The sequence below is a fragment of the Sander lucioperca genome, chromosome 23 (assembly GCF_008315115.2).
Source record: "Sander lucioperca isolate FBNREF2018 chromosome 23, SLUC_FBN_1.2, whole genome shotgun sequence".
In the NCBI taxonomy this organism is placed as follows: Eukaryota; Metazoa; Chordata; class Actinopteri; order Perciformes; family Percidae; genus Sander; species Sander lucioperca.
In genome coordinates, this window is record NC_050195.1 from 5,337,356 (window position 1) to 5,364,765 (window position 27,410).

General features: G+C 46.8%; 1 protein-coding gene across 5 annotated transcripts in view; it reads left to right on the forward strand.

The window, feature by feature from the left end:
- The first annotated feature begins 1,744 nt into the window (after positions 1-1,744).
- Positions 1,745-27,410, forward strand: part of kmt2ca (lysine (K)-specific methyltransferase 2Ca) — a 57,627-nt gene continuing 31,961 nt past the window's right edge. For 2 of the 5 annotated variants that reach the window (XM_035998127.1, XM_035998130.1), the window contains exons 1-14: positions 1,746-2,127; positions 4,725-4,958; positions 8,220-8,299; positions 8,786-9,239; positions 12,129-12,308; positions 12,464-12,486; positions 12,584-12,673; positions 12,858-12,967; positions 13,058-13,208; positions 13,421-13,592; positions 16,815-16,929; positions 17,039-17,202; positions 20,284-25,523; positions 25,989-26,450. In XM_035998127.1, coding sequence (XP_035854020.1) covers positions 4,726-4,958; positions 8,220-8,299; positions 8,786-9,239; positions 12,129-12,308; positions 12,464-12,486; positions 12,584-12,673; positions 12,858-12,967; positions 13,058-13,208; positions 13,421-13,592; positions 16,815-16,929; positions 17,039-17,202; positions 20,284-25,523; positions 25,989-26,450 — 7,474 coding nt within the window. In that variant the 5' untranslated portion in view covers positions 1,746-2,127; position 4,725. Of the gene's footprint in view, positions 2,128-4,724; positions 4,959-8,219; positions 8,300-8,785; positions 9,240-12,128; positions 12,309-12,463; positions 12,487-12,583; positions 12,674-12,857; positions 12,968-13,057; positions 13,209-13,420; positions 13,593-16,814; positions 16,930-17,038; positions 17,203-20,283; positions 25,524-25,988; positions 26,451-27,410 lie in introns of all 5 variants that reach the window. The other 3 variants (XM_035998128.1, XM_035998129.1, XM_035998131.1) reach the window with 3 other exon arrangements.

Consider the following 27,410-nt stretch of genomic DNA (forward strand, 5'->3'; position numbering starts at 1 on the left):
GCTAACGTTACCGCCATCTAGCCGCCATGATTTGCTGCGAATGAATGACACCGAATCTGTCAAGTCGTCTTGTAGTGGTGAGTCGTAGTGCAACGTATATTCCCGTCCAATTAGATTGAATTCGGTATTGATGATGACGCGGAAAATAATAACGGTAACTCCAGTAAAATTGTTTGAAACCAATTTTGTAAAATGTAAGGAGTAGAAAGTAAAAAGTCGTCACAAAAAGAAATAGTAAAGTAAAAATATCTGCAAAATCTACTTGAGTATAGTAAAGTATTTGTACTTACTTGTACGTTACTTCCCATCTCTGTACTCCTTACATTTTAACATGAATATCAGTACTTTCTACTCCTTACATTTTACAAAATTGGCTCGTTACTTTAGTTTCAAATAATTTCAGTGGAGTTACTGTTATTATTTTCCGCGTCATCATCAATACCGAATTCAATCTAATTGGACGGGAATATAATATATATAATATTCATATATATTATATTCATATATATATATATATATATATATATATATATATATATATATATCACAACATACGTTGCACTTCCGCACCACTACAAGACGACTCGACAGATTCGGCGCAGTGTTGCCAACTTAGATTTAGTGACTTTTCATAACCCCTTAGCGATTTTTTTTCAAAAAAAGCGACTAGCGAAAAAACACAGACACACACACACAGAGACACACACACACACAGACACACACACACACACACACACACAGAGACACACACACACACACACACACACACACACACACAGAGACACACACACACACAGACACACACACACACACAGAGACACACACACACACAGAGACACACACACACACACAGACACACACACACACACACACACACACACACAGAGACACACACACACACACACAAACACACACACACACACACACACACACACACACACACACACACAGACGCACACACACACACAGGCACACACACACACACACAGAGACACACACACACAGACACACACACACACACACACACACAGAGACACACACACACACACACACACAGACAAACACACACACAGAGACACACACACACACACACACACACAGACAAACACAGACACACACACACACACACACACACACACACACACACAGACAGGCGCGCACACACACACACACACACACACACAGACAGGCGCACGCACACACACACACACACACACACACACACACAGGCGCACACACACACACACACACACACACACACACACACACACACACACACACACACACACACACACAGACAGACAAATTTAAAAAAAGGCAACAGAAATGTTGAAAAAGCAACAAAAACTTCCCAGTTCTGAATTATTAGGGGGGTTATGCCCCCCCATGTAAACCATGCCTCTACCTGTCCCTGATGATACTTACAGACTTTTACTTAAATAACATTTTCACTGCAGGACTTTAACTGTAACAGCGTGTTTACGGTGTGGTATTAGTACTTTTACTGCAGTAATCTGAATACTTCTGTATTAAATAATAGTGTGACGTTTAAAGGCTGTATGAATGAGCTGGTCTTGTTTGAGGCACGTGCAGCAGATAGTCCGGCTCCGCGCGGCTCCAGTCCGGGACTTCAGGTCTGATGACAGACACCGCTTCACCGGAGCAGCCCTCCAACAGATCCCTCCGCGGGGTCAGACACACTTTTTACACAAACACAAACACACTCTCCCGGTCCACCGTAAAACACAGACACACCGACCCGTTTAAAAGTCTGACTCCCGGTTCACACGGCCCGTATACTGACGCTAAACCAACGTCAAACGCGCGTGCTCCGGTAGTAGTGAATGTTTTCTGGGACCTACTTCTTCTGCTGTCGCTGACAGGCGGTGCTTCGGTCGCTCCCAAACATGGCCTCCATGACGGAGCGACCGCTTCAACTTTAATTTTTCGCCAATTTTTCAGAGCAAAACCGTGTTTATTTCCTTCCACGACCAACGGGGATGTTTCTAGGACTCGCGAAACAGATGTTATCTTCCGGAGAAGTTGGCTGTTGGCTTTTAAACTGATCGGTTTAAGCAACACACACAAAAAAAAGCTGGAGAGGAAAAAGAGAATTGCATCAAATCAGTAAGGAGGCTTTTTTTCCTTTATAACCTTCGTCTCGACACCTGTGCAGGTTTTCTTCTCACTTTGTTTTGCTTAAACTTGACGACAACCCATAACGTTTAAACGCAGGGCTGTGAATAAGCGCGCGGTGCAGCCGTTGGACGTTTCTGGGTGCGCGCTAACGGCTAGCCTACTAGCTAATGCTAATGCTAACAGAGAAGTGATCAGTCAACTGGGCGGTCCGAGCCGAGGAAGCTAACGGCTAACTGCTAACGGCTAACGGCTCTGTGTCTACAGTTCAGCTTTATTTATACAGAAATAAAACAGTTAATGTGTCTGTGTGTGGCTGGTACACTGTCTGTACGCATGCGCCAGTTAAGGTTAACATGTCGTCTAAGTCGTCTGAGGCATCTTATTTTCCAACTGATAACACACTAGTGTAATTAGTTATCGATCTTTTAAGTCTGTTGTGAAATGTTAAACTGTCTGTTAGACACATGCACAGATAGATTAAGTACTACCCTCACCCTTTACTGTAGTACAAGTACTAATACTCTGTAAAAATACTCACCATCACCAAACCCACCAGACTCCATGTAAATAATCAGTACTTTTATCATCGTAAAACACACTTCATTCAAAGTGGACAGAAACTAAATTAAACTACTAAAAGCCGTCTTGGTTCATCTTTCCACTGTTCCAACAATCACCACTCTGGTTTGGTTGAAATAAACCCTTAATTCACCCATTTACATGTGGAGATATGCTGGCTCTATACACGCTAAAAGTCCTGATTATTTACATGGAGTCTGGTGAAAATATGCTGGCTCTATACACGCTAAAAGTCCTGATTATTTACATGGAGTCTGGTGAAAATATGCTGGCTCTATACACGCTAAAAGTCCTGATTATTTACATGGAGTCTGGTGGAAATATGCTGGCTCTATACACGCTAAAAGTCCTGATTATTTACATGGAGTCTGGTGGGTTAGTGAGTCTAACTGCTGCTGAACATTAGTCCTGTAGGGTTACATTACAGCTTGGTTCTGGTTTAATACTGGACCAGTTTCACAGATTGTTGCTCCATCAGACACTTAGACACACAGACATGGAGACATAGGGTCAAGGTTGAAAGGTTGAAACTGAAATTACCCTTTTAATTCAACAAATCCTTTAAAAAGTTGATTTGTCCCCGATCAGAGTCCTTTTAATATTGATTATGTCCTGATACAGAGGCCGGCCTGGTTCTTCTGCAGCAAGCAAACGGCTGCTTGATCCAAATACTGAAATCCATGATGCAGATCTGAAGTTTATTAAGTAATTGATGAATGAAAGTTTCGGTGATTCTCCGCAGGATGGTGCAGCGGCGCGGGGGTCGTCCATCTGTCGTCTTGTTGTGCAACGTAGCACAAGTAGACTTTATATTTCACAGTTCCTGTTTTTCGTCAGATGTTAGTGTTTTCCCCCGCTTTGTGGAAGACTTAGCTGCGTGTATTTGGCGAGGGGGTTTAGGGGTCTTTTACGGTGGCCCTGAAGTGCAAACAAACCACGGCAGCATTTCGCCACAATGCGACAGTCTTGGTTGAAATAAACCCTTAATTCACCCATTTACATGTGGAGATATGCTGGCTCTATACACGCTAAAAGTCCTGATTATTTACATGGAGTCTGGTGGAGATATGCTGGCTCTATACACGCTAAAAGTACTGATTATTTACATGGAGTCTGGTGGAGATATGCTGGCTCTATACACGCTAAAAGTACTGATTATTTACATGGAGTCTGGTGGGTTTGGTGATGGGATTTCGGGGCTGTTTCATGTAAAAGGAACATGCCGACTTATTGGGACTTTGTCCCCGTATCCCCCAGAGTTAGATAAGTCCATACATACCCTTCTCATCTCCGTGCATGTCCTAACTCTGTCTGACGCACCCACCGCTAGCCTAGCTTAGGACAGATCCTGGAGGTAACCGGCTCCATCTAGCCTACTGCTTCCAATAAGTGACAAAATAACACCAACATGTTCCTATTTACATGTTGTGATTTGTAGTCACAGCATGTACAGATAACAAGGTCACATGACACACAGCCATCTTCTAACGTATACATACTGGGAACTATATTCTCAAATCACTCCGCCCAAGTAGCAGTGCTTCACCTTCTGAGAATATAGTTCCCAGTATGTATACGGTTAGAAGATGGCTGTGTGTCATGTGACCTTGTTATTTGTTGGCGTTATTTTGTCACTTATTGGGAGCAGTAGGCTAGATGGAGCAGGTTACCTCCAGGATCTGTGCTAAGCTAGGCTAGATGGAGCCGGTTACCTCCAGGATCTGTGCTAGACAAAGTCCCAATAAGTCGGCGTGTTCCTTTAAACTAAAAGTATCTTACTCTTTAACTAAAAGGTCTATCTCTGTAGGGATCCATCCCATAATGTTGTCAGACACTTAGAATAATAATCTGTCTGAGCTCTTTAACAACATGACAGCATAGGAAAATGGGGACCAGGTTGAAAATAACGGTAGTTACGCTTTAAGAACGAATGTTTTGTGTGCTTAAACAAAGACAGTTTGTTAGGTAGACTTCTAACTCTGTATATGTTTAATTCTTTTACCCAGAATGCCATCTGAGGCTCAGTCTCAGGAGCCCCGGGACAGAGGACCGCCACCTCCTGTCACTCGGGCTGGACGCAGCGCTCAGCTGGCCAAAGCCGCCGCTACAAGCCCCGCCCCCGAGAGGCGGTCGCGTGGGCGACCTCGGAAAGATGGGAGCAGCGGCCGCTCCGCGCCTCCCACCCCCCCTCCACCTCCTCCTCCACCACCTCCTCCTCCAACTCCCAAATCCAGGAAGAAGTAAGTCATGAAGCCTTGCTGAGTGAGATAAATAGATACGCATGTATCGCATGCTGTAGAGCTGAGATTGGGCCCAAAAAAATCAAGCCAGACCCTACCTGAGCCCGTGCACGTTGTGTCCGAGCCCGGCCCGACACTAGAGGTGGGAATCTTCACTGATCTCCCGATTCGACTCGATTACGATTATCATGTCTTCGATTCGATATCTCGATGCATCACGATACGTCAAATCCATGTTTCTATTAAAGCCATATAGGATGTTTAATTCATAGCTTTTCAAGCTTCAACAACCAAACACTCTGCAGGTCTCTAATGCTAAATAAACTGGATATTAAAACTACAGCACTGAGCACATGGCACTTCCTGAATGTGCAGAACATACCAGAATATGTCAACAGAAAGGTTGTTAGGCCTACATTAAATTATAAACAAAAATAATCGATTATGGCCCGGCCAAGTATCGATGCAGCATCGTCCACGTCCACATTTTCATTTTCAAGGGCAAGTGGGGGGGGCTTGGAGCAGGTAGGCAGGGCAGGTACGCAGGGCAGGTAGGGGGGCACGGAGCAGGTAGGGGGGCACGGAGCAGGTAGGGGGGAGCAGGCAGTTTGACAGGAGCACAACTGGGCACAATCCCGTGAAAGCTATCACGTTCGTGCTCGTCACACGCACCCGTCCGCCCGCCGCAAGAGTTGAATTGTCTTGAACTTTTCCATACGCGAGTGACACGCAGCGCAAATCAACGAACGACAGATAGATTCTTGTGTTTGTGAGTTCACTAAAATATAAAACATTTCAATTTAGTCTCAAATGGTAGTCCTCTCTCCTTGATCTGCTAGCTGCCTGGCCCCTGAACACACCGTGAAAAAGCCTCAGGAGACAACACAGGGCTCGTAAACATCAAACAGACACTAGAAGAACAGGCTGGGCACCAAAATACAACACACCACGTTCCAGCCAATCACCGACAAGATGGTTGGGGGAGGGGTGGGGGCATAGACAGTATATAAAATGGAGCACCAGGTCCCGTGTCTGTGGACGGAGACCAGTGAAGTCTCTTTCCCGGTGATGGCTGAGCGTTACTGAGCAGCCTCCAACTGAGCTTGAAGACGTAGATGTGACGTGAGCAACCTGTCTGAAAGTTGGAAGTCTTCTGGTAGCTGTGCCAAGAGAAATCTCAATCATTCCCAATCTAGCAGAGACGGAGAGCGTAGGTATATGTAAGGAGATAACATAGACACAGGCTAATTATTGATCACTAAAATGATAGTTAACATTAGTAATTAAACTTAAACAGCTAATGGAAGTCCAAACTGCCTGAGAGCTTCTCCTGTACTATACGGTAATTCCTCTTCTATGAGACAGTAAGTCTCGTGGTTATGACCCAATCGTTAGCCTATTTTTATAAAAACGTCTGCTACGGAGCCATAACGTGAGCTACAAGGTAATGGAGCCTTTTATACATTGTCGTGTTTCTTTAGAAATAAACAACGGACAAATAGAGTCTTTAAACTCTTCAGATGTAAAGTTATTCTCTGTCAAAGTGACGTCAAAATGAATGGCAGTCAATGGGATGCTAACGGGAGGTGATGGCTTGGTAGCATCAGAATGGCTCCATAGGATCTACGGGTTGTTGACAGACGCTTACCCCCTTGGGTGGGGGTTAGTGACAGTTAGTCAGTTAGTCATGACCGTTATGGAAACATGGGGGGAGGGGCGAGCTTGCTCTGTTTTTGTTTTGAATTTACTTTCAACAGAAGTGACCATGCAGGAACTCATAGTGCTCCTTTAACAGAAATCAGGACATAGACATCCTGTCAGACGGCACTGACTGGATATATCGGGTAACGTCCCTAATTACCGATACAGTAGTGCAGAGATGAGACACAGTGGTTACCACTCATTGATCGCCTGTCTGGTCAAATGAGGACCAATGGTTGCTCCCCGTGTGAAGAGCCTTTTTTAGCAGCGTTTTGGACAATAAAACGACAAGCTTGAGCTTCTCAACACACGGTGGCTTTATCTGTTGTCAATACTGCCGGTAAAATGAATGGAGTTACCCCCGAAAAAACATCGGCTTACACATTACAACATACGTTGCAGCACAGTGTTTTCATTTCAGCTCAATAACTACGTTTACATGCACATAATATTCTGCTTTTTGCCCTTTTTAGCAGCGTTTTCAGACAAAAACGATCTCTACGTCCACACAAGAGTTTATCTCCAGTAACCGAACTAATTTGCGTCCACATTTACACGTCTGACATCACGTATCACGTGACCGTTCACACAAACTGGGCGTGTCCGTGCCGGTAAACAGGAAGCATTGTCTAACGTAACTCTGCGGTTGAAAATCATGGATGTAGAAGTTGAGAACACAGACAGGTTTGTGTCACATGTCTGTGAAAGAAATGAGTATTAGGGCGGCAACTAATATTATTTTCATAGTGGATTAACGTGTAGATTATTATAATATATTGTATATTATTATTTTGGGAATCACTGATCGACATTTTTCACCATTTTCTGACATTTTAGAGACCAAACGACCAATCCATCCATCCAGAAAATAATCCACATCTCACAATGAAGATGATCAGTAGTTTATAAATCAATTAATTAGACTGTAGGAATATTTAACACTGAGAGGGAGTCATCGGAAGACACACACTGATCTGCCGGAGGTGTGTGTGTGTCTGTCTGTCTGTGTGTCTGTCTGTGTGTGTGTGGTGAGATGTGTGAGAGAGGAAGTGGTTAAGTTGCATGCTGGGTAATGATCAGTGAGGAGGAGGAGGTGGTGTGTGTGCCGGACTGAATCTGCTCCAGGTTTTACCTCCTGCCACCACACACACACACACTCGCTTACACACACACACACACACACACACACACACACACACACACACACACACACACACACACACACACAAAGTTCAGGTGATAGTTGTAAATGGGTGGAGCTAATAATAATAATAATAATAATAATAATAATAATAATTATTTGCCGGGTTCGTAAGAGACATTTATTTATACACATGACATCACCTACAAACTGCTGCCCTGGGGGTCTGATGACATCATGATGTTGTGATCATGATGTCATCAGATTGAAACAACGTGTTAATGTGATCAGCTGTACGGACATTTAAAGCGACAGTCGCACTTTAAAAAACTGCTCGCAGCTTTAGAAGTCCCACTGTTGATCTGACCAGCTGTGTTTCTCTTGTGTGTGTGTGTGTGTGTGTGCGTGTGCGTGTGCAGGGGGCGGAGTCGAGGCCAAGCCCAGGTAGAGGATGAAGAGAGCACGGACGCCACGGAGAAGAAAACCCCCCAGAAAACAGGTGTGTTTCCACCTGAGGCTCTGTTTGTTTACACTGGCTCACAGCTCTGTGTGTGTGTCTGTGTGTGTGTGTGTGTGTGTGTGTGTGTGTGTGTGTGTGTGTGTGTGTGTGTGTCTCTCTCTGTGTGTGTGTGTGTGTGTGTGTGTGTGTGTGTGTGTGTGTGTCTCTGTGTGTGTGTGTGTGTGTGTCTCTGTGTGTGTGTCTGTGTGTGTGTGTGTGTGTGTCTCTCTGTGTGTGTGTGTGTGTGTGTGTGTCTGTGTCTGTGTGTGTGTGTCTGTGTGTGTGTGTCTCTGTGTGTGTGTGTCTGTCTCTGTGTGTGTCTGTGTGTGTCTCTCTGTGTGTGTGTCTGTGTGTGTGTGTCTGTGTGTGTGTGTGTGTGTGTGTGTGTGTCTGTGTGTGTGTGTGTGTGTGTGTGTGTATGTAGTCTTTTCAGTCCCTGTTTACCGTTTGAGTTCACTCTGTGATGTGTTTGTAATATTTTAACAGAGGTGACGGAGAAGACACCAGGACGCCGTCGGTCCTCCTCCAGGAGAAAATCCAACCCTAACCCTGAACCCGATCCTGAACCCAGCCAGGACCCTGACCCCCCTCCCCCTGACCCCCCCGCAGTCCCAGAGTCCGGCTCAGAACCAGAACCGGCTCCCAGTGCAGAGGACGCGGACAGAACGGCGCCCGAAGCCGCCGCGCCCCCTGCCTCCAGTCCCTTGGCCCCGGACCTGAGCCCGGCCCACAGCCCCGCCCCCATGCAGGTGGACTGCAGTCCCAGCGCGGTTCCTGTGGAGCCAGAAGGGGGCGGGGCCTTGAGCCCCTGCCCTAGTCCTCCGGTGTCCCCCTGCCTCCGCCTGGAGGACGAGGACGCACTGTCCCCGCTGTTCCAGCTGTCTCTGTCGGAGGACTCCGGCTGCTCGCCGACCCCCAGCCTGGGACACACCACCAAACGGTGAGACAGCAGGTTTTTTTTAGGGCTGCGATGATGTTGAAAATCTATACATCTGTGTTGCCAAAGGCATAGAAGAAACAGACAAAACAACAAGGCAATAAGAGAGTAAATGGGTGCTTTCCGACCGGATAGTACTTGTACTTTTTAGAGGAAAAGTACACTTCTAAGCGGTTCTAAGAACTACTCTTCCCCAAAATCTTTTTTTCCGTTTGCATTCCCACTGGCCAAGTGGCCATAGGGACTGGTAGGAGGGGTAAGGGAGTGACGCAAGCACGGCAACAGTCTTTATAGCATCGTCACTAAGCGCCACATACAACAACAACAAAGCAGCATGGAGGAGGCCGTACATGGCCAGCAGGGCCTGCACCTCCGCATCAGGCCACTTCTCCGAGTTCCACATTCCGTCCATTCTCGTAGTAATTCACGTAATGTTTTGCTCAACACAGACGGGGCTTTACAGACCTCGCCTGTGTGTGTGTGTGTGTGTGTGTGTGTGTGTGTGAGACAGCCGCAGGACACGCTTGTGGAGTTTAACTCCGAAAAGACAGTTAACCACAGGTTCCCGTTAATCTTATGATGGACTCTCATGTGTTGTGATATTTAAACAGACGAACCGTCAACAGCAAAATAAAAGCCTCTTATTTACGAGAGCGGTCTGAGAGACCTCCAGCTCACAGCGAGGTGTGTGTGTGTGAGCGAGCGGTCTGAGAGACCTCCAGCTCACAGCGGGGTGTGTGTGTGTGAGCGAGCGGTCTGAGAGACCTCCAGCTCACAGCGGGGTGTCTGAGCATGACTGGCCGAGCGACGAGCTAGAGGCCGGGGCAGGCGCTTGCTGGCTGTCGCCTCACTTCATGGAGCTTCTCAACTCCGAAAACTTTGAAGCAAATTGTCAATTTGGCATCAATTTTTGCAAGACTGCCTATATTCGAAATCTAATACAATTTCTCGCCTAAAACGTTGTCAGAAGTGAATTTAATGATGAATAAGATGGTGAAAATTGTTAAAAATGTCCCGTTGTTGGTTGTTGCTCCGTCTGCAAGTTCTGAGTTGGCAGTGGGCGGGACTTATAAGTTCAACCAATCAAGTACACCTAGGAAAAGGGAAAAGACCCTGCTCTGAAGTAGGAGCTAAAAAAGTACGCTACTGAGGCCAGAGGAACTTAAAAATCCCCAAATCTTTCCTGTCGGAACACAAAAAGTCGGAAAAAAAGTGTTCTAGGAACGTTTAGTTCTAAGAACTGCAAAAATCCCTCCAGTCAGAAAGCCCCTAATCTAGGGCTGAACGATTTTTGAAAATAATCTAATTGCAATTTTTTTCCAGATTGCGATTCGATATTCGATTATTTTTTTAAGCTCTTTGTCTTCTGTATTATTCAACAAAGAATAGTAATATAATAATTTATAGTATGAACACACAATTACACACTAGACAGTTAAATAAGTAAAAATATAGTACACACACACACACACACACACACACACACACAAAACAGTGTAATTTTTTACAGTGCACAGAGAGGAGCTGCCTCCAGCCCCTCCCCCTCGTGAAGTTGCGTGCTGCCGTGTGTACTTGTTCAGAGATGCTATCGTTACGTTAGCATGTTGCTGGTGTTCTTGTTCAGAGAGGCTATCGTTACGTTAGCATGTTGCTGGTGTTCTTGTTCAGAGATGCTATCGTTACGTTAGCATGTTGCTGGTGTTCTTGCCGTGGGATTAACTGTACTAATAAAACTGTTGAAACACCGCGGCCACGCTGCTGTGAAAGCTCCCCGAACGTCATTTATCAGAGTCTGGTTGTTACCCCTCTCAGTGGCAGCTCCTCCACTCATATCTTTATAACGGAGCTAACCGCTAACCGGAGCTAACCGCTAATCAGAGCTAATCGTTGCTAACAGAGCCTTCAGTTCTGCGTGCCTGTATCCATTAACTGCATGTATACACTCAAGCCCGAATAAAATCCTTCATTTTATTAAAGTGGCTGTAAAAGTTTTAAACTACAACTCAGAGTTGTTTGAATGACAGAAATCAGCTGAAGGTACGGCGTAGCGTTAGCGTGCTAGTTGATGCTTTCTCTACGGAGTGCAGACTGATTTGCTCTCGTGAGTCATGTGATCAAATCGCAGCCTTTGCGATTAGGAAATCGCGTTTTAACATATCGCGATATTATCGCAAATGCAATTAATCGTTCAGGCCTACCCTAATCCCAGTGTTTCCCACAGATGGGGGGGGGGGGGGGGAATACTTATTTTTGTATTTATCACGCTGGTGGATGCTGTCCTCCTCTCCTACTTCAATGCCTAACGAATCTCTCTCTCTCTCTCTCTCCCTGAGCCTCTCTCCTCTTTCACTGGTTGAAGCCTGAAAATATTGTAAACAGATTAATACCATAACTATTCCACTGGTGGGACCGTTGAGCTCTGTTTCAGACTGATACCTCCGGTTCAGGCTGGTCCTCATCCTCAACACGGGCCTTTTTCAGTCACGGGAAATACTTTTCAATACTCATTGAAGCAGCAAACGTTCAGTTTAAGAGTAAAAGATGACCTAACATTATTTATATTTATATTTATAATACATTTATTTGATTCACAGCTGCTACATATAGTGTTTTGGCCTCAACAACCCAACTGCATTTTACCGCAAACTTGTGACTAGTTAACTTTCTAAAGCGGGCGCAATTGCTTGTTTCGGGAGCTTGGGTCGGGAATTTCACCAGCCGTCTTCTGTCCTTATGGAGACAGACTGTGTGTGTGTGTGTGTGTGTGTGTGTGTGTGTGTGTGTTGTATAATGTCGACTGACATTTTCAGGAATACATAGTCATGGAAATTTGCCGAAAAGTATTGGTTAAATGTGTATGATATTGATCTATTATATTCTGTCTGTCTGCAGTCTGAAGCAGTGTGCCTTCTGTTACCGTGGCGACGAGCCTCCTCTTGGGCAGGGTCGCCTGGTGGTGTTCGGCCCGACGCCCGGCTACATCCCGCTCCACATCCTCAACCTCCGCGCCTCCCCCGACCGGGACAACGACTGCCACGACCACTGCTACCGCGGCGACCAGGCCCCGCCCACGTAAGTGGCCTCACTTCCTGTTTATCCCGTCAAAATAAAAGTCAAACTAACCTAATAAGAGTTTACAAAAGAGACATTTCATTGTGTGTGTGTGTGTGTGTGTGTGTGTGTGTGTGTGTGTCTCTGTATGTGTGTGTGTGTGTGTGTGTGTGTAGGTGCAGCAGTCCAGAACAGTGTGGTAAGTTCTCTCTATTCTTACTCCTGTATTTATTTCACTTCTTTTTCTATCTCTAATCGTTGCGGCTGTAGTCTGATCAGTGTCGTTGATGTTTCAGACGGCGAGTCTTCCTTAGAGTTTGTGGAGCAGCTCGGACCCATCGGCCTTCCACATGACATCGACGTCCAATCACTGTTTGACCCCACAGGTACAGGAAGCTACCTTCCTCCTCTCTTCAACCTTTTCTTTACTTCCTGACTTCCTTCAGTCCATTCTGACTCTGTGTGTCTGTCTGTCTCTCTGTCTGTGTCTCTGTCTGCATCTGTCTGTCTGTCTGTCTGTCTGTCTGACTCTGTGTGTGTGTGTGTGTGTGTGTGTGTGTGTGTGTGTAGGTCAGTGCTGTGCTCACCTGCAGTGTGCAGCCTGGTCAGAGGGGGTGTGTCGTGGCGAGGGCCAATCACTGCTCTATGTGGACAAAGCCATCGACTCAGGAAGCACACAGGTGAGTTTGTGATCAGTAACTTCCCTCACTGAGGAGGAATCCAGCTGTGTACAGCCTCACTAAGCCCCGCCCCTTCTCTCACCTGTCCAGGTGTGTGCGTTCTGCCGTCGGCTCGGGGCGTCGCTGCGTTGCCGGGAGACGGGCTGTGGGCGGAGCTTCCACTTCCCCTGTGCTGCGGCCGCCGGAGCTCAGCAGGACTGGAGCCAGAGACACACACTGTGTACAAGACACACACACACAGGTACACACACACACACACACACACACACACACACACACACAGGTACATACACACACACACACAGGTACATACACACACACACACACACACACACACACAGGTACATACACACACACACACACACACACACAGGTACACACACATTCTGTTTTACTTTCATAGTTTTCTGTGAAGTTGTTTAAATGGTCGTGTGTGTGTCTTTCTGTGTCCAGTGTCCTCGCAGTGTGTGTTGTGTTCGAGTGGTGGGGATGTCGGCAGTCTGTTGATGTGCTGTTGCTGCGGTAGCTGTTACCATGGCAGCTGCCTGAACCCCCCTCTGGCCCCCTCCCCCCTGTGCCGGGCCGGCTGGCAGTGTCCTCAGTGTCGAGTGTGTCAGAGCTGCAGGTAACCCACGCTAGGACAGCTTCTGTCTGCAACTATTATTTATGTTTTGGTTTCATTCTCTGGGTGCCAGCCAGGTTGTAAAACACATTCCTCATCCAACCTTAAAGGAAAAACTTTCAGTGTTGCCAACTTATGGCGTTTTTCCATTACATGGTACCTGCTCGACTCGCCTCGACTCTACTTGCCTCTACTCGCCTCGACACACTGTGCGTCCGTTTTCCATTGCAGATTTTAGTCCCGCCTCAGCGTGGCTGGTCGTCTTGCCGGCTCGACGCACACACCAGCGCACAAGTATAACATCAGGCCACTTGAGCTTGTTTTACAGTTCTGTGGAGGCTCCACGCAGAGCTTTCTCTGTAGCCTGTGTAATATGTGGCCTGATGTATACATTTGTCAGCTGGTGTGTGTACGTAGGCTACGGTGAAAGCTCTGCCTGGAGCCTCCGCAGAACTGTAAAACAAGGGACGCCGCAGTAAACTGCCGTGACCTAACGCGACACACCCAGAACGTGGAAGGTGTGTTGTTGCCAGAAGACGCATTTAGTTTCTAGAAGCTGGAGGCAGCAACAAAAACACAGCTGGCTAAACTGTTTAAAAATGGCGGGTTTGTTCAGGACACCCCCGTCTGTCGCTTTCACGTCACCTTTTTGGCTCGCCTCAGCTCACTGGGAACCTCCACTGAGGAGGTACTACATAAAGTACCTGTTAGCAGGTACCAGGTACTTTTTTTCGTAATGGAAAACCAAAAAAGGCGAGTAGAGTCGAGGCGAGTCGAGCAGGTACCATGTGATGAAAAAGCGCCAGTAGCGACTTTTCATAACCCCTTAGCGACTTTTTTTCACACAAGCGACTAGCGACAAATCTGTAGTATTACCAGTATTCATTTTTTTATTTGTTTAAATTCTGCTTAAAACTCTGCCTCTGCAGGTTCTGTACGGCCCTGGGTGGCCTCTAGCTCACCCAGGGAGAGCGTGCGCCCCATGTAGGCTGAGTCCTTTGCAGTGGCCCGGGTTTGAGTCCGACCTGCGGCCCTTTGCTGCGTGTCATCCCCCCTCTCTCTCTCTCCCACCTTTTTCTGTCTATCTACTGTCACTATCTAATAACACGTTTGAAACGCTGTGGCTGAGCCGACTGCGGCTCCATGACATCACTCTGTGTAGTGTCACACTTTGACTTCCTCTTCCAACACCGTTGAGAGCACAGACAGAAGTACAAATACACAAGTATTTATGAAGTACAACGAGGAGGAAGATGGTTAACGACACTGCTAACACTATGGGTGTTCAGCTTGTTTTGCGGTGTTGACCCTCTCACTGCAAAGTTCACTGGAACATTTTGGCTTGCCTCAACATGTCTCGTTCAGAGTTGGACGTTAGCTGGTATCTTAAAGGGAAGGTCTGCAGATTTTCTGTTCTGCCGTACATGTAGATGAACGTCTCCAGTACCTGGAGGTCTGTGTTTACCCGACAGGTAAATCTCTAGGGGTGCACCATTCAGAAAATGTCACCATTCGATTCAATATCGATTTTCAGGCTGAAGATCTGATTTAAAATGGATTTTCGATTCTTATGCCTCAACTAGGGGTGGAACGGTACACAGAAGTCACGGTTTGGTTCATACCTCGGTTCAGACATCACGGTTCGGTTCGGTACAACGGAGGGAAAAGCAAGACAAAAATGCAGAAGGCAATTTTTTTTTATTGTGCATGTCTCAGGCTGTCCACTGAGCTAGCTGTAACAGCCTGAAGCGTATAAAGTAAGATGTAAACAATACACAATAAGTAGGCTACCCCACATCATCTCCAGACTCCATCTGGAACTTGTAAACAAAATAAGACAGTCAGCTAGTAGTGTGATATGGGAGACAAGCGCTGCTCTCATATGTGAATGCACAGAGCAGGGGTGTTAAAAGAGCAGCTTCTTACACAGGGCAGTTGGGGAATTGTGGCGTTAGGTTCACACGCTAACAGCGGAGCAAGCAGCAAACAGTGGAGCTAACGGCGGAGCTAAGAGCTAACGGCGGAGCTAAGAGCTAATACCGGAGCAAACAGCGAAGTAAACGGGCCTGGAGGCCATTTGTGGTCGAGGCGAGAAGGGATCCAGCTACGTCCGTGTTTGGTTGTATATGAAGGGACTAGTTTGCTTCGTGTGGACTCCACATGTAGGCGGAGCTCGGGAGCTTCAGAGCTAAGGGCGGGGCTACAGATTAGGCGTCCCTAAGAAACGCGTGTCTAACAGTGGTTCCGCATTACATTAATTAATTTGCACGCAAGTTTTATTTATTTTTATACCGTGTATTCTCCGTGTAAATTCATGTACCGATCCGAGACGCCCGTACTGTTTCAGTTCAATACGAATACATGTACCGTTCCACCCCTAGCCTCAACGCAGAGGTCCAGAGTTTGAGTCCGACCTGTGAGGATTTCCTGCATGTCTTCCTTCCTCTCTCTCTCCTCTCTCACCTAGCTGTCCTGTCAAATAAAGGCGGAAAAGCCCAACAAATAATCTTTTAAAAAACCGATTAACAGTATGTAAATGTAGTTACTTTTCCCACGTGATTGCAGTAGAAATACAATTTAAAGAAATACAATTAATATATATTTTTTTAAATGTTTTATTAAAAAATATGAATAGATTTTTTGAATTCTGACTCTATTTTGAATTGGTAGAGCTTGAATCGTGATTTGAATGTGAATTGATTTTTTTTTCACGCCCCTATAAATCTCCGTTGGATGATGTGCTTCAGAAGGGTTGAGAAATCAGCAACTTCCCCTCTTCAGGGTTTAGCTTAGAGACACAGGAACCATCAACAACACTGGCTTAGTCATCCACCCCAGCTCCACTCTCTCGCCAAAAACTCAATTCTGGTTCTAAAAAAACACGATGCTAATTCCCGTATCGCCAAGGGAAACGGCAATCCACTAACCCATGGGGGACGACTGGAAGAAGTTGGAGGGAGGAGGTTTCAGACACAGCCATTCTGTTTGAGCTAACCCCAAAACTGTGTGTGTGTGTCTGTCTCTGTGTGTGTGTGTGTGTGTGTGTGTCTGTCTGGGTCTCTCTGTGTGTGTGTCTGTCTCTGTGTGTGGGGGTGTGTGTGTGTGTGTGGGTGTGTGTGTGTGTGTCTGTCTCTGTGTGTCTGTGTGTGTGTGTGTGTGTGTGTGTGTCTGTCTGGGTCTCTCTGTCTCTGTGTGTGTGTGTGTGTGTGTGTGTGTGTGTGTTAGGTTGCGAGGGGAGGATGGTGTGTTGCTGGTGTGTGAGCGCTGTGATAAAGCCTACCACACACACTGTCTCACACCACCTCTGGATCACACACCGGGCAACGGCTGGAGCTGCAAGGTGAGATACACACGCACACACACACACACACTTTGAACTTTGGACAAACCTGTTGTTATATATATATAAGGGTGTGTGTGTGATTTCTAAACCTCTCTCTCTCTTCCAGAACTGCAGAATCTGCCGTCGCTGTGGTGTGAGGTCATCAGGCCAGTGGGCCAATCACCAGTTTCTGTGTGAGTCATGTGACCCGGCCCTGCCCTGCCCTCTCTGTGACCGTGCCCCCGACCTCTACACACCACAGGACTATCTGACCTGTACCTGCTGCTTTAGGTACACTCACACAAACACAATCAGTCTGGTGATTATTTTGCAAAGTTAGCACGTCCTGTAGCTACTTCACATTAAAAGCCCTGGGCTGAAAATACTTCATGTGACTTTGACTGGGACTTTTTGTCCCGTGTTTCTCAAATGGGGGTCCGTGTCCCCCTAGGGGTACTTTGGAGGACTGCAGTGGGTACGTGACATTTTTTGCAAAATGTTTTTCAGTTACAAGGCTCTAGTTACTTCTACGGTCTTTCTTTTCTCCAAGTTTGTGGCTTTTTTCAAAGTTTTTGTCTCTGTTTTTGAAGTTTGTCACCTCTTTTTGAAGGTTTTGTCCTTTGTTTTGACCTATTCTTCAGTCCCAGAAAAACGTGATTATGTGATCTCATAATTCAATGCATGATCAGCCAAAGTCTGCATATTTATGCGGGGGGGGGGGGCGCATTTTTTCAAATTGACGATTTCCGCGCAAAATATGCTAGGCTTGCATGATTTCATAATTCCCCCATTTTCGTTGCTATAAAGTCCCATATATCTTAGCAGAAAGTTGAAAATGTTGCGTTTACTTCACACAAGAGCAGCTGTTTCCCCCTGTTGCCATGGGAACGTTATGAAGTGACGTCATTACGCGACGTGAACATCATCGAAAACCTGCAAACCCCGCGATGAAGCCACGATGAAACCGCTGTTTAAAAAAGGTCCCGCAATTTCATCGCATAAAATTGTATAAATATCCCGCATATTCCATCTCATTTTTTAAGAAAAACGTGACGCATAATCAAGGATTTTAGCCCAAAACTATCACAAAATAACTCCACATTCTTGTGGAAGGACTGATTCTTGCCTTTCTTCCTTACTTTTTTCTTCAAAGTTTGTCACTTATTTGAATTTGTTGTCACTTTTGTCGCCCTAGTGTTGCCTTCCTTCTTTCTACTGTGTTTTTTTTTAATTTGTATTACTATTTTCGACCTATTCTGGCCTTTCTTCTGTCTTTCTACCGTCTTTTTGTCGTGGTTTTGTCGTTTTTAAAAAGTTTTTGTCTCCTTTCTTCATCATCATCATCTAAATGTTGTCCAGGTCCAAGGCTGTTGTTGAGTAAATCTATCGCTGACATCCCTGTGTTCTTCCTCTTTATAGAGACTTTTTGTTTTGGAGAACTACAAAAAACATTAAAAAAATGCTGTTTTTCCATTTTTTCGTTGCTTTTCCCAACGTTTTGTCGTGTTTTTTTTATTTAGTTTTTTTACTTTTCCAGACCTTATTTCGACGTCCCATACTTTCTGATATAATTTTTCTTTTTTAAAGCTCCAGTGTGTAACATGTTTAATTGTTCATTATCAAAATCTGTGTTGCCCGTTCACAAACTTGTCCTTTTTCATGAATATTTACTAGAGTTGTTCCGATTCCGATGCCAGTATCGGAAATGCCTCCGATACTGCCGAAAATGCTGGCATCGGTATCGGCGAGTACTGGAGTCCAGGCACCGATCCGATACCACGTAATTTATTAGAAATAGGAATCTATTTACTGGTTAGCTCCGTTAGCTCTGACACAGTTCTTCTTCGCTGCTCTTAAAACAGTTGCGCTGTGTTCTGCTGTTTTAGAGGGGCGAAGAAGAATTGATCACCTGACGCCTCCTTAAAAGAAGCTAACGTTAGCGCATCATGTCGGCGGTTTGGCAGTACTTTACAGTGGATGTTCCCACCAGTAAGACGGCAACATGCTTCTTTACATCTTACTGGCAGCAAGTAAAAAGGCTCTAACGAGGAGATGGCTCAAACCAGAACCACCAACAACTGAGGACTGGATTAACATTGTGCACGAGATCTACACAATGGAAAAACTGTCCTTTTCACTCAAATTGCAGAGGGACACTTTCTATAGGATATGGTCCAAGTGGACGGAATATGTTAAGCCGATTAGATCAGACTTTGTGTAGACACTGCTGCCTCTTACTAATTTTGCACAGATTTTCAATTTTAAATGAATACCACTAACTTAAATAATATGGAAGAAAATTGGCTCCCCCGCCACCCGCACTTGAGTTCTGTTGTTCTTGTATTAAAAGTTTAAAACGGTAAAGCAATGTAATATACTTAATATGTCATACAATTGTAAAATTCAATATGCTTTTCCAATAAAAGATAAATAAAAAAAATAAAAAAAGACGGCAACATGCAACATATGCAAAGAAGCAATTTCGAGGGGTGGCACGAGTGTTGCAAATTTCAATACCAGCAACTTAATCAAACATTTGAAGACGCGTCACGCTAAAGAGCACGACGAATTTACCAAAGCTAAGGGGAAAAAGAAGGACGAACTGCAGCAGCAAACTCTGGAAACTGCCTTCCAGCGACGAGATAAATTCCCCAAAGACAGCCAGAAAGTGACAAAGATAACCGACAAAATTTTGGAGTTTATTGTCCTGGATGACCAACCCCTGTCTGTCGTCGAAAATGTGGGATTTCACCGTTTAATGGAGCATTTGGAGCCAAGGCACTGTTTGCCAGGTCGTAAATACATCTCCGATACTGCGCTACCCAAATTAATTAATAATAATTAATTTAAGTTGCTGTTTCACAACTGTTTTATACTGTTCTATTTAAAAATAAATTTAAAAAGAAATGGCTTCCATTTGCTGTATTCATTCATGTTTTACAAAGGGTTTAATATGATTCAGGCCTTACCACAATGATAATCCTATCACAGTCATTGTTTTTTTAAACACACTGGTATCGGTATCGGTATCGGCCGATACCCACAGCACGAGTATTGGAATCGGTATCGGGAGGGGAAAAATGGTATTGGAACATCTCTAATATTTACCTCCACCATCAATTCCAAGTATTCCTTTTGGCTTGAAATTTTACTTTTGCGTTTGCATGAACTGGTGTAGACACTCCATATTCATGCTCCATCTAGAAGTACATTAGCCGGGGAAATAGGATTATTGCACATACTGGTTCTTTGACACGTGTCAGCACACTTCCACATTCTTGTGGTTTCCATGAAAGACTAGTCTGTGTTTACCTGCATGTGAAACTTTCTTGAGAATGATTAAGATTTAGCAAACCTTATGTTGTGTTCCAGGTGTGTCCACACAGAGTGTATCGTCCAGGCTGGGGAGGGCAGGGCAGGGTCTGAAGATTATGTCTGCTCCACCTGCAGTCCTCAGGAGGCGGAGCCAATCCCACACGCTTTGATCGCTCACAGTCCTACCCTGTCCCCGCCGCTCAGTCCCACACAGGCACCTCCCATTAGCATTTCACAGCCGCCAATTCTAAGTCACACAGAGGCTCCACCCATCAGTCCTACTGCTCATAGCCCAGTCCAGCTCATCTGCTCAGAACCACCACAGAGTCCTACACAGACCAACGGTACACTATCGCAGACAAGTCTTGCGTCATCCCAACCTGATCCCACAGAGCTACAACAAATTCCTTCACCATCCCAACCTGATCCCACAGAGCTACAACAAATTCCTTCACCATCCCATCCTGATCCCACAGAGCTACAACAAAGTCCGGCGCCATCCCAACCTGATCCCACAGAGCTACAACAAAGTCCGGCGCCATCCCAACCTGATCCCACAGAGCTACAACAAAGTCTGGCACCATCCCAACCTGATCCCACAGAGCTACAACAAATTCCTTCACCATCCCAACCTGATCCCACAGAGCTCCAACAAAGTCCGGCGCCATCCCAACCTGATCCCACAGAGCTACAACAAAGTCTGGCACCATCCCAACCTGATCCCACAGAGCTACAACAAATTCCTTCACCATCCCAACCTGATCCCACAGAGCTCCAACAAAGTCCGGCGCCATCCCAACCTGATCCCACAGAGCTACAACAAAGTCCTTCACCATCCCAACCTGATCCTGCAGAGCTACAACAAAGTCCTTCACCATCCCAACCTGATCCCACAGAGCTACAACAAAGTCCTTCACCATCCCAACCTGATCCCACAGAGCTACAACAAAGTCCTTCACCATCCCAACCTGATCCCACAGAGCTACAACAAAGTCTGGCACCATCCCATCCTAATCCCACAGAGCTACAACAAAGTCCGGCGCCATCCCAACCTGATCCTGCAGAGCTTCGGGAAAGTCCTTCACCATCCCAACCTGATCCCACAGAGCTACAACAAAGTCTGGCACCATCCCAACCTGATCCTGCAGAGCTACAACAAAGTCCTTCACCATCCCATCCTAATCCCACAGAGCTACAACAAAGTCCTTCACCATCCCAACCTGATCCTGCAGAGCTACAACAAAGTCCTTCACCATCCCAACCTGATCCCACAGAGCTACAACAAAGTCCGGCGCCATCCCAACCTGATCCTGCAGAGCTTCGGGAAAGTCCTTCACCATCTCACCTTAATCCATCAAAGCCCCAACAAAGTCCTGAGCCAACACCATCTGATCCATCAGAGCTTCAGCATAGTCCTGCGCTATCTCACCCTGAACCAACAGAGCTTGAACAAAATCCAGAGCCAACTCACCCTGATTCCACAGAGCTCCAACAAAGTCCAGAGCCATCTGACCCTAAACCCACAGAGCTCCAACAAAGTCCAGAGCCATCTGACCTTAAACCCACAGAGCTCCAACAAAGTCCAGAGCCATCTGACCCTAAACCCACAGAGCGTGAACAAAATTCAGAGCCATCTCAACCTGAACCATCAGAGCTCCAACTAAGTCCTGCCCAATCTCACCCTGATCCTGCAGAGCTTCGGGAAAGTCCACCATCTCACCCTGATCTATCAGAGCTCCAAAAAAGTCATCCTCCATATCATCCTGAACCAACAGAGCTCCAGCAAAGTCCTGCTCTAACTCACCCTGAACCAAGAGCGCTCCAGCAAAGTCCTGCTCTAACTCACCCTGAACCAACAGAGCTCCAGCAAAGTCCTGCTCTAACTCACCCTGAACCAACAGAGCTCCAGCAAAGTCCTGCTCTAACTCACCCTGAACCAACAGAGCTCCAGCAAAGTCCTGCTCTAACTCACCCTGAACCAACAGAGCTCCCGCAAAGTCCTGCTCTAACTCACCCTGAACTTGGAGAGCTCCAACAAAGTCCTTCTCAATCTCAGCCTGAACTTGGAGAGCTCCAACAAAGTCCTTCTCAATCTGATCCTACAGAGCTCCCACAAAGTCCTGCACCATCCCAACCTGATTCCACAGAGCATGAACAAAATTCAGAGCAATCTCATCTTGATCCCACAGAGCTCCAACAAAGTCCTACGCTATCTCATTCTAATCGAAAGAAGCTCCAGCAAAGCCCTGCCCAAACTCACCCTGATCCCACAGAGCTCCAGCTAAGTCCTGTACCATCTAACCGTGATCCATCAGAGCGCCAACAAATTCTTACGCGATCTCATTCTAATCAAAAAGAACTCCATCAAAATCCAGCCCAATCCCAACCTGATCCTGCAGAGCTCCAACAAAGTCTGGCGCCATTACATCCTGAACCATCAGAGCTCCAGGAAAGTCTTTCACCCTGTCCCTCTGGTCCAACAGAGCTCTGGGAAAGCTCTGCATCATTTAACCCTGATGCTACAAAACTCCAAGGAACCCACACCCCATCTGAAGTTAGTCCAGTGGAGCTTCAACAAAGCCCTCCCCATATGACTTCCTTGCAGGCTCAGCATACTCCTTGTCCGCTCAGTAACCCCTCTTCTAGCTTTACCCAGAATTCCACAGAGAATCACCTTTTGGCCACAGAATCTCCACACAGTCTAACGCAGGGAAGTCCCATGTCTTGTGGACATGAGCATTCTCTGCACAGTCCTCCACCACACACACCGACCCAGGCAGGGCTTAGTCCTACCCGGGTTCAGCCAGGGCCTGCAGAGCCGGAGCAAAGCCCTCCACCACACAGTCCTGTGCAGGACGGAACTACACAGACACAGCTAGATGGACCATGTAGTCTCACCAACATCATTGTCATCACATCGCCTCAACAGAGTCCCCCACGAAGACGACACAGTCCTATGTCACATAGTCCTGCACAAGTTGGCACATCACCTCGACAGAATCACACACAGGATGCTGAACCTACACTGGACAATGAGAGCCCTGCTGAGCTGCAATGTGGGCCTGCACAGCACATTTCTACACTGGACCAGGGCCTTTCACCAGTCTGCTGTAGGTCTACCCAGACAGCAAGAAAACACGCCTCACTGAGGCCCAGCTCAGCTCCATGTAGCCCATCACCTTCCCCACTCAGAGCCACACAGTGTAGTCTCTCACAGCCTGCTAGCCCATCACAGGCCCAGTCTACACAGCCTTTACAGCTTAGCATACTTTCTTCTCAGCTTGCTAAACATTCAGGAGTCACAAATGAATGCACCCAAACCAGTACCACAGAGCTGAAGTCTTTGGAACATAGCCCCAAGCAGCTGAGTCCTAACCTTGATGACCAAACACTGGAAAGTAGCCCGACATCTGATCTATCCACAATGCCTCCTGATAGCAATGGCACAGATGGAAAACTTGCTAACCAGTGTGTCCCTATCCAGAGTAACCCAGACTTTTCTAGCCCCCATCACAGTCCTTCCATGCCGACACCAGAAAGCCTTGTTCACGTTAGCCCTTCAGTGGAACACAGTAGCCTAACTTGCTCACCTCGTGCTGATGAAACGGAGGTAATTCCTCCCTCAGCTATCTCCATTTGTCTGAGTACTTCTCGTGACAGCCCATCATGCTGCACAGAAGCTACTGAAGGTAAAGCCAGCCCCACACATATCCAAAATATTTCAGCTAGTGCTAGCTCCAAACATACCAGTCAAATGTCTACAAGCCCTGCCAGCTCTATTCAGGCCAGTGCTAGCACTATACCAGTGGATCCTAGCCATATAGCTGCAGAAACTAGCCCCTCAACACAACCAACTAACCCTTCAGATGTTCTGGCTGGATCCATCTCCTGTCAGGATGAGGACATGGAGGTACATGTCGACCACCCGAGTCATTTTATTCAGTCAGAAACAAGTCCCAGACATCCAAACTCCAATTCGGACAGTAAAGTTCATGGTAGCCCTGCTCACACAGAAGCTAACGGGTACAGTCAGATGGGCTCCATGCATGTTCAAGAGAGAGCCAGTCCCTCTGTTTGTAGTTTTCCAGAGCTCGCACAGAATCAGGCAAGCCTAAGTCCCACAAATCCTGGTCAGTCAGATCCCTCACATGTCCAAACTACCTGCAGTTCCCCTCAGACTTCTCCAGATCAGACAAGCCCCCTGCAAACTAGCTTTAGTCCTCCACACTGTATGCTGAGTGGTAGTAGCCCAGAGAGTAGCTCTGTTAGCCACAGTCTGAGCCATAGCGGCCAGACAAGTTCCCACTCTGCTAGCATAACTGATGTTACCGTCAGCCACAGTCCACCTAGGTCTAGTCCTGCTGGTCAAGCTAGTCCTTCTCACATACAAAGCGCCTCTAGCAGTCCCCACTCAGGCCCAGCCCAAAGACAGACTTCCTCATTAGCGAGCACGACATACAGCAGCCCTGCACATGCTGCTGCCGCTTGTGTTAGCCCACCTCACAGTCCAGCTCAGTCCAGTGAAATGTATCGTAGCCCTACAGGTAGCCCTGCTCCGGACACTGCGGCACAGCTGAGCCCCACTCTGGCTAGCTCAAATCTTGATGTGGACATAATCCAGAGCTCTGTTCTTCCCGCTGTGCTTCACCTTGATTCTGGACTTGTTAAACCTCCAGACAGTATTCAGCAGACGAGCCCAGCACCTGCTTATGACGCACATGCGCGTAGTCCCAACCAGGCCAGTCCAAGCCAGGTTAGCCAGTTCCCAGCTAGTCCTCTCTCGACCCCCGACAGATCTGCTGCTGAAAGCCAACAGAGCATTGCCTCGGGAAGCCCCTTGCATCGAACCCCAGCCCCCTCTGTTGATGCTTCTTCCACTCTGGCTAGCCCTGTCCCTTCTAGTCCCACTCAGGATACCACTGCAATGCCTAGCACTGACCACACCAGCGAAACGCCCGCTAGTCCCACACCCTCTGCCCCCTCAAATGCTAGCTCTGTTTACAGTAGCCCAGTTGCTAGTCCTGTTCATGACCCAGGTGATACACAAGTTAACTCTAGTCTTGCCAGCCCTCTGCGGCCAGATACTAGTCCCAGTCCTAGACCTGGGAGCCCTATGACGTGTGATGATAGCAGCCACAGTGCAGATGCTGTTAGCCCTGTCCTTGCTACCCATGTGCAGTCTGAAACCAGCCCTAGTCCTGGTCCCGTTAGCCCGGTTCAGCCTGACGCCAGTCCTAGCCGCTCTGTTTCCAGCCCCCAGCAACACACGACAGAGAAGGAGTCTGCAGTTGCTGAGGGTGAGTATCACAAGACTTTCACATTTATTTCTACAACTACAAATGGTTATTTTTGTCTATGAATGGATTAGTTGATTGGGCTCTAAAATGTCAGAAAATGGTGAAAAATATGGATCAGTGTTTGCCAAATCCCAAGATGATGTCCTCAAATGTCTTGTTTAGTCCACAACTCAAAGATCTTCAGTTTCCTGTCCCAGATGAGAGAAGAAACTAGCAACTAACAAGCCAACGTCATACAAGTTTCACTGTTTTTTGATAAATAAAATGACTATGAATAGTTGACAACCAATCCATTAATCTTTGCAGCAGTTTTTGCCAAAAAAACACACTTAATACCTTTTTAATAAATTGCTTTAAAGTCTTCCCTACTGATATAATATGAGTCTGGACAGACGTGATGTAAACCACAACCTGACTGGTTGATGGAGGCAGGGATTCTGATTATATTTTATCGTCTTCCTCTAGATGTCAGCATGGCCGAGAAGCAGGAAGAGAAAACTGAAGAGGTGGAGGAGGTGCAGGGAGAAGAAGTTTCACAGCAGCAGCAGGAGGAGGAGGTGGATGAGCCACACCAGAGAGCAGAGGAGAGTCTGGAGGAAGAGGAGCCTGCTAGAGAACAAGACCAGGAGGAAGAGCAGGAGGAGATTTCACACCAGAGAGCAGAGGAGAGTCTGGAGGAAGAGGAGCCTGCTAGAGAACAAGACCAGGAGGAAGAGCAGGAGGAGATTTCACACCAGAGAGCAGAGGAGAGTCCAGAGGAAGAGGAGCCTGCTAGAGAACAAGACCAGGAGGAAGAGCAGGAGGAGATTTCACACCAGAGAGCAGAGGAGAGTCTGGAGGAAGAGCAGCCTGCCGAGACAGAGGGAGGAGGAGATCAAGACCAGGAGGAAGAGGAGGATCAGAACGGCAGCTCAAACTGCCTTTCAGGTAGGAAGCAGTTGTCCACTCTAAAGGCTGATTTATGCTTCTGTGTTAAATTGATGCCGTGGGTACGTACAGTACGCAGGTACGTGTAGATACAGACCCTACGACCCTACGCTGTAGCCTGACCTGCACCTCTCAAACAATGTAACTACACATTGCAGAAATTTCCGTGTTCTCCTTCGCCGTAAACATGAGATCAAGGAGAGGGTTAACTTCTCCTGCTCCAGATGTCTCACCGTAGTCAGAAAGAACAGGGGAGACACTTTGTTTCTCTCACTGTGACTCTAGAGTCACTACTGGATTCACAGACTCACAGACTTTGGTGCGCGTTCTCATGAAATTCGTAAGGGCTTAGGGTTGTCCCAGTGTCGAATTTCAAAGGGCGTAAGGGTTTGAGGACACACTTACCGAGCCCTTTCTGTGAGTCTGCATCGATGCAGGCTTCACCAAAGGGAATTACCCACAGTTCAAAGCGTTGTGACGTTTACCGCGGAGACCGTAGGGAAATCAGGGAATTGCAAAGGTAAACAACAGCACGACACACCACCACGGAGCACAGACCAGCCTGCTGTCCAGCTCGTAAGACAAGAGGCTGAAAACACGTGGAATCAGGCAGCCGTCTCCTGGGCCTTGGCCGTGTGGAAAGCTACAAACTTAAAATGAAAATTCCCAAACCGGCAAGTGTCAGCAACATCTTTGTTGTTAAACGTCACCATGGTAACATGAGATCTGGTGAAGTGCTGTCCCAATCCCATTGCTACCTATCTGAGCCCATGTGGCCTCACACACTCACTCACTCAGCACCTGAGATCAGTTAAGTCCTCAGTCCTCAGGGCTCACTTTGGGATTGGGCCACTCTGAAGATAATCACCATCACTCGCTCTACCACACACACACACACACACACACACACACACACACACACACACACACACACACACACACACACACACACACACACAC